The sequence below is a fragment of the Cheilinus undulatus genome, linkage group 12, assembly GCF_018320785.1.
Source record: "Cheilinus undulatus linkage group 12, ASM1832078v1, whole genome shotgun sequence".
NCBI classification, from domain to species: Eukaryota; Metazoa; Chordata; class Actinopteri; order Labriformes; family Labridae; genus Cheilinus; species Cheilinus undulatus.
This window is the reverse complement of record NC_054876.1, coordinates 40,487,047-40,498,009: the sequence shown is the minus strand read 5'-3', so window position 1 is coordinate 40,498,009 and position 10,963 is coordinate 40,487,047. Positions and strand designations below refer to the sequence as shown.

Genomic DNA, 10,963 nt, shown 5'->3' with positions numbered 1-10,963 from the left:
AAAAAACGCTGTGAAAGTGCCCTCTTGGATGTCATCTAGGTGGACAAAATCGGGGGAAAAAAATTACCTCTAGGTGGCCGTCCAAGTTAGCACAATTTGACAAAGTGCCTTCTAGGATGCCCTCTCAGTGGACAAAAAAATGATATAATGCCCTGCATAGGGTACATATTCAGTAAAGTTGAAAATGCTATTAAGAGCCATGAAGTTAATTTTCTCTAAACCCTCACTTTTTATTTAAATAAATGATTAATATTTATGTCTTGTTGCCTAGTTGATATAATCATAAAATAAAAGCTCAACCAGGACGTCTATCTGTTTTATAGCAGAAGTCAATTACCATGTTTAATGGCCTTTCTTGGAGTATTGCTCATTTGTAAAATATTGCTAAGGCTTATACACAAAGATTGAAAAGGTACAGAACTCCTCATAAATGCAGTAAAATATAAACTGAAATTACTTACACGCGATATCCTGAAGATTGAACCAACAACAAAAAACCTGCTGCTTTGAACTGTGCTTTTATTTTGAAGGCCGTCCCACTGGGATACCTGTGTAACGGATTGCTAAATGACGCATGTGCGGCAACGTGGATCAACTGGACTTTGACGTCGAAAAGGAGGGAAGTTGAGTCGGCTGCTCTACTTGAAGTTGGTCCCCTCAGGGCGAGTGGACAAATCGGGACAGCCGGACAAAATGACTGACCTGGTTGTCTCCTTAGGGGTGCTGGGGGCCGCGGTGCTCCTAAGTGAAGTCATCCGCTGGACAGCTGCGCGGTTTTCCCCCGGAGCATACTGGATTTACCTGCTGGAAGCTGCGTCCACCTTCCAGCTCTGCTGCTGCACTCATGAACTGAAGCTGCTGGGTGAAACAGCCCGGTTGGATCTGCTGGTCAGCCTGACCCTCACCTACACAATGACGGTCGTACACATCACAACTTTCCGAGGAGCGGCGTGTAACCCCAGCGGGGCTTTGGAGACCGTTTGCCGCGGAAACAGCAGCGTCCGAGCCGCTCTTGTCCTCATCGCTTGTCAGTTCGGAGCTGCTGTCGCGGCGCAGTATTTCGCAGCCTCAGTGTGGACTCTGGGTCTGTCAGACGTCCATATCAGACACCAGAGGTTCGGGTTTAGATGCTTTGACCCCCTTGGTGGGACAGTACTGGAGGCCGCGGCCGTGGAGCTGGCCTGTGCGTTCACTGTCCAGGCTGCCGCCATGCACATCCACAAAGTGGACGAAAAACTCCGCGCTCACGTCTTTGCTGCAGTCATCACTACTCTGGTTTATGCAGGTTTGTTAACGCTACTGGTCAGGTTTTTTGGCTGATTATGAAACAAACTAAACATTTTCAGGCATGAGCGATGAGGAAAATATTTGGAAGCATCGCCTGTTCAGGTAACAACGCTGGAAAACTTCCCTAAACTGAAGTATACCCTACTGTTGTTTATCATCCCTTTGAAGAGCATCACTCAAACTGACCACATTTAGATATTTTTCCAAGTCTGTAGGTACATAAAAATATGGTCATATGGTCAAATATGGTTCATTACCTGTCTTCAGCAAGAAAATAAATTTCTATATATGTTTCTGAGCACATAACTCTGAAAATAGGACTTAGAAAATTAGTCTTTAGGCCACTGGTGCCCAGGGACTTGCAAACTTAAATGCACCCCAGCTCTCATAATAAACTCATGCATCCAACAGTGATGATTTTTAATATTTTGACCACAGCCCAAATATGTTTTTACAGCCAAGAAATACAGCAAAACTCACTTTAATTTTTTGCAGCTGGTACAATTTTTTACAATAGATATACACCAGTTATGCAAATTAGTGTACCCGTTTTCTATCCTTCTTCGTAACACTCCTAGTACATAAACATTTTCTCCCACATACAGAGCCTGTAAAAAGTATTCCCCTTTTATTGATAGTATAAATCAGTCATGGTTAATATAATTTGGCTTTTTTTAATACAACATATGTACTCTAAAATAAGGGATTGCATAAATATTCACCCCATTATAGTGACTGAACTGATTCAACAGAGGACCAGCCAACTAGTGCTAGTAGTCTCACAGTTATTGAAAATGGGATCACCTGAATGAAGTGAATGTGTTTTAAGTGATTGTAATATAAAGATACCTGTGTCTGGAATGTCCAGTCACTGCTTAATCAGTATTCTTGGCTACCATTGCACCATGAAGACAAAAGAACACTCTAAGAAACTCAGAGAAAAGGTTATGAAAAAGTATAGGTCATGGGATGGATTCAAAAACATTTCCAAGGCCTTGAACATCCCCCGGAATTCAGTTAAGTCCATCATCAAGAAACTGAAGGAATTCGGCACTTGTAAATCTGCCTAGATCAGGCCGTCCTCACAAACCAAGTGACTGTGCAAGAAGGAGACTAGCGAGAGAGGTTATCAAGACACCTATGACTACTCTGAAGGAGTTACAAGCTGAGATGCATTCAACAACTGTTGTCTGGGTTCTTCATCAGTTAAAGCTTTATGGGAGAGTGTCAAAGAGAAAGCCACTGTTGATGAAAACTCAGATTAAATCTAGACTAGAGTTTGCCAAAAGGCATGTGGAAGACTCCATGGTCTTCTTTGGTCTGATGAGCAAAATGGTGCTGGTTGGCCTTCAGACAAGACGCTATGTTTTGGGGACACCAAACACTGAACATCACCACAAACGCACCATCCCCACTGTGAAGCATGGTGGTGGCAGTATCATGCTGTGGGCATGCTTCGCAGCAGCCGGCCCTTGAAGGCTTGTAAAGCTACGCTAATTTGAATCTGGCAAAATATAGGAGATCCTGGAAGACAGTCTTTACTCAGTCTGCAAAGAATTACGGCTTGGGGTAGGATTTATTTTTCAAAAGACAACGACCCAAAGCATACAGCAAAAGCTTCACAGAAATGGTTGAAGGACAACAAGGAGAATGTTTTGGAGTGGCCGAGTCAAAGCCTAGACCTTAATCTAATGGAGAATTTGTGGCTGCACTTGGAAATGGCAGTTCACGTTGGTCCCTGTGCAACCTGACAGAGCTTGAGCAGTTTTGCAAAATAGAATGGAGTTATTTGCAGTGTCCAGATGTTAGGGGTGGGAATCACTAGTTGCCCCACGATACCATATTATCATGATACTGAGGTCACAATTCAATATTGTTGCGATTTTAAACATCTTGCAATACAGTGAGTATTGCGATACCATATATTGCAATATACTGAGATCTATACAATTTTTCAACTGTTTAGCTGGTTTAGCATTAGTCTTGCCCTCATTTTTGTCATATTTTCGCAGTATTTTATTTTCATGTAGCACTTCTTGCAAACCTAATTTGACATGTCCATCTCACTAGTGCCCTGCTTGCTTTCCTAATGTCTTTCCCCTGGTGCTGCCATGTTTGTTGTACTAACTTTCTCCTGCTCTATGACCGTCACCTCTGCTGACCTCACTCGACAAACAATTGTCCAAACAATTGATTGTATTTTTCCATTATCATAGACTTCAGTTCATATTAGCAATTAATTTGAAAAAATCAATTCTTGTTGAACAAGATGATACGATATATCACCAGACAAAATCTCGCGATACTGTGCTGTATCAATTTCTTTTTTCCCACCCCTACCAGATGTGTAAGCCTGATTTAGACATATCCACACAGACTTTATGGATAAGCATTGATAACTGATATCCTTTCATGACCTATAATTTGGTCAGTGGCCAGTGTTTTTGTAAGCAGCGCTGATGGCAATTGAAATGCTGAGCAGATGTATTTGTGCATGTCTGGTTTGCGAACAACCATTGAATGTTAAACCAGCTGACAGTTTTGTGGGGTAAATAACTGACCACAAAAATTAGACTTTCTAGTGAATTTCAGGACAACGGAGTCTGATAAAGAGCTCATTTAAGGCCAGTAACTCGCCCCTGAAGAGTTAAATCCATGCCTAACAGATTGAGATAATATTTATACACAACTACATTCATGCACTTAGCAAAAAAATAACATAAGAGTGTAATTTGTTGCTGATAGAGAGCACTAAACTTCTCCAAAATCTTCAGTAGTAAAGTATCAGTTTGACAAGAAGGTGGTTCTTCCTTGCAAAAATCCGCCAGATTGTGCTCTTACTCTGCTGTTTTTCTGGGTCTTTGCAGGTGCAAGTATCTCAGGAGCTGTTTTTAACCCGGTCCTGGCCTTCTCCATCCAGTTCCCCTGCAGTGGTCACACGTACCTGGAGTACTGCTTCGTGTACTGGCTGGGACCAATCTTGGGTAAGGAAGAGTTGCTACAATAGTGTGATGTTAAACTTTTATATTATTCTGATTTTAAAATTAACTATGCATTGCTGCCATTCTTGGTCAGGTCTCCTTTGAAAAAGAGATCTTTGATCTCAATGGGACTTACCTGGCTAAATAAAGGTTTAAAAAAAAAAAAATCAAGCTATATTGATACCTGTATGGATACCACAGTGGCAAAAAGAGAAATCCTGAGCATTCCAATATTTAAAAACTTTCAAACTCATGCACTGTCTAAATTGCTAAGCTACTGAAACATTTTCTAGATATCTGTGCAGTGTAGATGGTGCTTTCTTTCTCACTCCTGGTAGCTTTCAGCTGAAGATATGACTGATGGGAGCTGGTTTAGTTTAGTTGGTAGAGCTGGCACCCATATACTAAGCTAAAGTCTTCAACATACTGGTTGCAGGACTGAATCCTGATCCTGGAGCTTAAATCTGTTATTATCATGATATTGATCATCAGCAAAAATCCCTTATTGTGCATCCCTATATTCTCTGAATTATGGCTTAAATATCTTTGCAAAGAAACAGAAAAGTAACTTCTTGTGTCTTCAAACATGTTTCCAGGTGTGGCGAGCTGCATCCTGCTGTTTGAGAAGGTCATCCCTTTCCTCTCTGGAAAAAGCACAATAGGACTGGATGTCCCTGCTGCCCCCAAACAGAAGACACAGTAGTGGTAACACAAGGAAACGCAAAGTTGGTCTTTCAGTCGCTTGTGGGTCTCCTTAAAGTGTGTTTTCCCATATGTCTCCTTCAACTGTATGAAAATGTGCCAAAGCCTAGAGGGGGAATCTTAAATTGATCCCTTAGGCTTGTTGCGTTTTGCACAGCTAGTTCAACTCGAATTCACAAGTTCTATTTTTATGATTTAAAAGAAAAGATGAGCACTAATAGAGCTAGCACACTGATGGATCTCTTCACTTTGTTAACAGTTACACTACAAGTGATGAACGGTTGGATTGTTTTATTTGTCACTAAAGCACAATGAAGTTTGAAACTTTTGGCAATGGATGCCTTAAGGAAAACACTCAACCTTCAATCAGATTACTTTAGATAAGACACTGACTTGCTGCTAAAACACTGCAGATCTTATTTTTTATTATTAAAGGCATGAGCACATTTCATTTTTCCTCTCTCTTTAACAAGCAATGGCATTAGTAACACCTGTGCAATTTAATTTAATTCAGAACAACAGCTCTGCCTTAAATTCCACTTCTAAGAGGCTGCTACATTTTCAGTTGTTTGTTGATTTCATCAGGTATATGTTATTTTTAATTTTTATTTATTTTTGGAGTTGCAGTGAGGGTGAAGGGGTACTGTAAAAGGTGTTCTTAATATTTTGCCCACTCAATTAACAAACATGAGAGGAGTGAAGTATTAGGAGCTGCATAAATATGTTATTTCATTACATCACAACCTTCTATGACCTCAATAAGTAATAATTCTAATAATAACTAAATTGTTATAGCACTTAGGTTAGTAGTTATTCTGCAGATAAACAAAAAGAATGGCTGCCTCACTCTGCATGATCTCTACATAGAGGTCTGGATCATTTGGTGTAGCTCAGTAATAAAAACCAGTTTTTGGGTTACCAAACTACAGAAGTGTATTGCATTCTAAGCTAACTTTTTCATACTCTGGACACTACTCTAAAATCCCTTACCAGCATGTAGTCCCTGCTATTAATCAGGCTCATCCTCCATCAGCCTTTTACACAAAAATCTCCAAGTTTGTCAAATCAGAACAGAAAGAAAACTAGATTCAACTTAACTGTAGGGCCAAGTTTGCTTTTTTTTTAACATGCATTAGAAATTAGGGCTGGGAGTTTAATCGCAAATTGGATTAAATCGCAATATGGCCTGCTGTAATCAACCTGAAATCTTTTCAACCTGAAAGTTTTATACAATTTTTATGCAGCAGAGATTTTTTCTCTACACATTATGCAAGCATTCAAGTGTCTTTTTTTCAGAATACTTTAGAAAAATCCTACTTTTCCTGTACTTGTACATGATTTTCTTAATCAAAACAAGAATTTCCATCCCCTTCAGTTGATATCAAATTTGCTATATGAACCAAAATTGAAGTTAGATATATTTTTTTAAATCTATCATCTCTAGTTTAATTTATGTAATAATGTGTTAGTTATAATAAAGAATGATTTATTTCTTTCTGCTTAATGAACAATACATAAGATGAGGAACCTAATCGAAAAAAATAATCATACAGTAAATCGCATTTGCAATATTGGGGAAGAAAATCCCAATTGTTATTTTCTAGGATTCAAGGGTGTTTAACTCAGAGGGATAAAAATGTAGAAAAAACCTCTAAAACAGAAAAGAAATTATCATATGACTTGATGTCTTGAATTGTGTTTTCACTTCATTAACTACACTCCACAAGATTTATTTGCTAAATCGTTTATCATTGTGTCCTTTATTTGACAGCATATTAGGACAACTGTGAAAAAAAAAGGAGGATCTGTCACTCTTGGGGAAAAACCCCTCAAATTTTAAGATACGATGTCTCAAATTTACAAGACACTAAATTCAGAATTTTTGAGATTATAAAATTGAAGATTTACAAGAAAAAACATTCAGCATCCAGTCCAATCCAGTCATACAGACTGTTCAGAAGAAAACACACTGACAGCGTTCAGGAGATGATCTGATCCAACCAATATTTTGAGTTTTGTGTCTCATAAATTTATGATTTTATAAACTTGAAATTTTCAAACCCTGTAAAGTCAAAATGTATTAATTTCAAACTCAAAAACTGAGTGTGGTTTTGTGGAAATTTTCCAATTTGTAAATTAAAAACAACTGACTTAGTTTCTCAAAAATGAACAGATCCTTTTCATTTTTGAGAGTTGCCCTAATACGCCTTCGTACCTTTAAAAGCATTTCTATGACAATACGAGGGAGAAAATCTGTTGAAAAATGCTGCTAGCCCATATACTGAGGCTTTCTTTACCTTTATTCATTCTTAATGCCAACCACTTTACTGTGAGCTCCGTTATCAGGTTGCTACTGAAAGCACACTGTTAATGCATAATGTAGACACACCAACCAAAGTGCAGTCACTTGCATTGTAAAATCTGCCTCAAAGTCACTGAGACGGTAACTTCTTTTTTTTTGTTGGGTATGACATAAACCATTTCCGTACTGCTACAGTCACTGATTGAGTTTACTGATCAGTGATGTGATCAGTAGTATCAAACAGTGCATAGGTCCAAGAGCAATAAAACAGAACAATCAGCACTTACCAGTACAACAGCTCTATCATAAGAGGAATGATCACCTTTCTGACTACGTCAGCAATCTCTGAAAATGCTGCAGCTTCTTAAAAGTGGAATTTATGGCAGAAATGAACACATTAGATTACACAGGTGGTCATTATTTTGTTTTTATTTTTTTACCAGAAGGAACTCACTTCATTACAATCAACTTTTTTGGAGCACACCTTGTGCTTTTATGTTTCTAACTCACAGAAAAGTGAAGATTAGCAAGTAAGGCTAAGTAGCTAATAGTGGCACTGACTCTCAATAGACTATAGCTTTGTTCTATAAATAACAGGAAGGTATGTATTTTATCACGGCTGTGACCTACAGCTCATAAAGTTAACGTGTTCACACAACCCGTGGTGCAAAATGACAGGGAAGTCAGTCTCCCTCTTTCAGTTTTTACTGTCAACAGACATGATACATATACAGCTCTGGAAAAGATGAAACACGAAAGCAAATCTATGCTTTCTTTCTGCGTCTATCTTTATTGTACTCAGCAGCCCAAATTTCTAACGTCCAACTGAAATATTCTTGCATAGGTCTTGCAGAAAATGTCAGCTGGTTTAAAGAAGAAAGAGATGCAGCTTTATCTGTTCATAGGGCAAACTCTGGTTATATGTTTTTATATAACAGAATATTAATGTTTAAACCCTGATAGTTTGGACAGCAGTATTTGAAAGTAGTTGTTATATAGTTGTCTTAGTAAAAAGCAGAAACCATGCCAGATTTCTATAAATCAGCTTCTGTGCATTCAAAAAAACCATTCTGCTCCAGTCAATACTGATGAAAATAGAGCATTATTTTTTTCCCTGATCAATAATAGACATAAATGAGAATATTTTCCCTATATAGAATTAGTCAGATGGGCGTTTTCTATGAGAGCATTGCAGACAGGTTTTTCTTCTCATTTTGCTCTCCTTTAAAGGTAAACATTTGCTAAAGTTTAAATAAATATCCGTAAACAATGACATACTTAGACACATCTGAATGAGGCTGTCCTGGATGGTAAACAACAGAAAGACAATCAATATTCTTATGCACGGAAAGTAACTGACAAAGCCTTTTATGAAAAATTACACTCAACTCTAAAATATGTCAAATCTTTAAAAATATCTGTGAAAGAAGTCAGAGTAGATAAGGGGTGAAGGAAAACTGCACAAAAGTTTGGTGGTTTGGTCTGTTGTAGTTTAATGTTGTGTGTATTTTGCACACGCACAGTCAAAGCACATCATGTTCAAGTGTATGTCCTCACACCAAAAAGCTTCGTCCTATTTACATGTGATTTTTGAAACTGGATCTCATCTACAACACTGCAATGCTAAAACAGTCTTTGCCTTTTTTCTCCAAAGTTTTAAAGACCAAAGCTTCCGTTGTTGGTTGAATCTTTTTGTTTCCTGCATTAACCATGACTAACTGCATTGTTCCAGTTGATATCTGTCTATCTAATATGTAACTTAAAAGTACAAGAAATGTCAAATCTACTGCAAAGTCTATCTGTGTGTGAACCTAGAACCAATTATTTTACAACTTTAATACCTCTAGAGTCTGGATGATATGAATATTTCTGAGAATTCTACCTAAATATTCTTAGAAATAATAATGTGAATAATTATCAACTTTTCTTTTACATTTCTGATTTCATTTGGGTCAGAAAAATGTCCAGTTTATCTCCAGATAGCATTGTTAAATATGTTATTTAAATGCAGTTTAGTATCTTGTTTGAAATATTTCGATTAAAAACATCTATTTGGATCAGCGACATGTTTCATGGTTTTAATTTCTTGGGTTTCAAGTACAGATAAGGTCAATACTAGTGGCTCCATTACTGAACCTTGAGAAACTCCTTTCATAAATGTGAGTTTAAAAGAAATGCAGAGAAAATATTCGCGCTGCTTTACACATGGAGTTGATGCACAGGATAGTTAATGTGTTTAGATCAAAAGGGAAGTAAAATTTGCATTTGGCAAAATAAACCCTGTTAATTCTTGTACTTGATTGAAAACCAGCTACAGGCAGCACAATGTTTTGGCCAAGGAGTGTTTGGTCCTGCTGTTTTAAATAATATTCTAACACAAAGAGGTTGGGTTGGGGCTCTGCCTTCTGAAGCAATGAAAAAAGGGGGGAAAAAATCAGATTATTGCTTTAAAAAAGTCAATTTTTCTATATTTCAGTTAGTCATTTTGCTGGTAAACTAACAGGCTTTATCAGGTCTGTCTGTCTGTCACTGAGAAGAAAAAATTTTTTGGTTGGTTGTAGAAATGGACGACAGTAGATGGAGGATTTCTGAGCCATTCCAAGAAGTACGATTTTCTTAACAGGCTTCCACAACACAGGCTAAGTCTGATCTGAAATGAGACGGCTTGGTGTCTGGAGGATTCCTGGTTAGCATCACTTGCTGTCCTTGTGTCTACTCTTTCATTTCAAAGTGCTGCCAATATCCAAATTAGAAATTACAAAGATCACAAAGATGCTCCTGACACTTTGAAATAGTTGGTGTGAAAATATAGCTGACTCATTCAGGTCACTGCTACCATCCTAAATGTTTCTATTATTGTTGTAAGTGTAACAATGAGTGCCTAGTGTAGTAATCAAAGATGTGGTAGACTAATAGAATGGAACAAGATTTAAATTGAAGTGCTGTAAAATGCATCCTTTGAGTCAGTTAGAAGACATAATATTGATAAGTACTAATAGCATATTCAGTAAAAGATTTGTTTAGATTTGTTGCATTTGTTACCTCAGTTGTAAAAAAGGCACATTTCCAGTTGTATTTTGTTACCAATATTTTAAAAAGTCTCTGTCTCGTCAACCAAAATCTCATCTCATCGTATGAGCTGCGTGTCTCATCACACCCTACGGGGTAGATAACTAACACTATTTTTGGTAATAAATGGATTGAAATGAAACCAGTTACTTAGGGCCTTTTTACATTAGGCATGATTTACTTTGTACCACACCCTGGTGCAATTACTTCCCTTCTCCCCTGCTGGGTTAACCTTGCAAAGCAGATAGATTTACCAGACTATCATCAGGCAAATGTACCTTGCAAAGCTCCAATTAACATTTGTGTGGACCAAACCAAAAAGAGTTTGGTCCACACAAATGTTGTCATCATTTGAGGAGAGCAAGGTGGTAGCTAAATGCAAGGTTTAGTTGTACTGTGAGCCGTTAGCGGTGGCTGCCTCAAGTGTAGCGGTTAGCTGAGATGTAACTGTAGAAAAGCGACTGTTTAATCCCACATCGACCACATCTTTTATTAAAACAAGAGCAAAGAGCCACACTGAAAGCTTCTCTTAGCTAAGAAGATGTTTCAACACGTCTCCCAATAGGCTTTGGCATGAATTTTAGCCACCAACATGCTTCACAGTTTGACCAATACAGTAGGG

General features: G+C 37.9%; 1 protein-coding gene across 1 annotated transcript; it reads left to right on the top strand.

Annotated features, from left to right (window-relative positions):
• The first annotated feature begins 614 nt into the window (after positions 1-614).
• Positions 615-9,328, top strand: LOC121519093 (aquaporin-11-like). Its single transcript, XM_041801881.1, has 3 exons — positions 615-1,285; positions 4,155-4,271; positions 4,865-9,328. The coding sequence occupies exons 1-3, from the start codon at positions 694-696 to the stop codon at positions 4,969-4,971; spliced, it is 816 nt and encodes a 271-aa protein (XP_041657815.1). The 5' UTR covers positions 615-693; the 3' UTR covers positions 4,972-9,328.
• Positions 9,329-10,963: the final 1,635 nt, after the last annotated feature.

Bases quoted from the DNA above. Each gene is read 5' to 3' on its own strand.
- LOC121519093 (XM_041801881.1), top strand. From the start codon at position 694: ATGACTGACCTGGTTGTCTCCTTAGGGGTGCTGGGGGCCGCGGTGCTC. The intron at 1,286-4,154 runs GTTTGTTAACGC...GGGTCTTTGCAG, and splicing joins CACTACTCTGGTTTATGCAG to GTGCAAGTATCTCAGGAGCT. The intron at 4,272-4,864 runs GTAAGGAAGAGT...ACATGTTTCCAG, and splicing joins CTGGCTGGGACCAATCTTGG to GTGTGGCGAGCTGCATCCTG.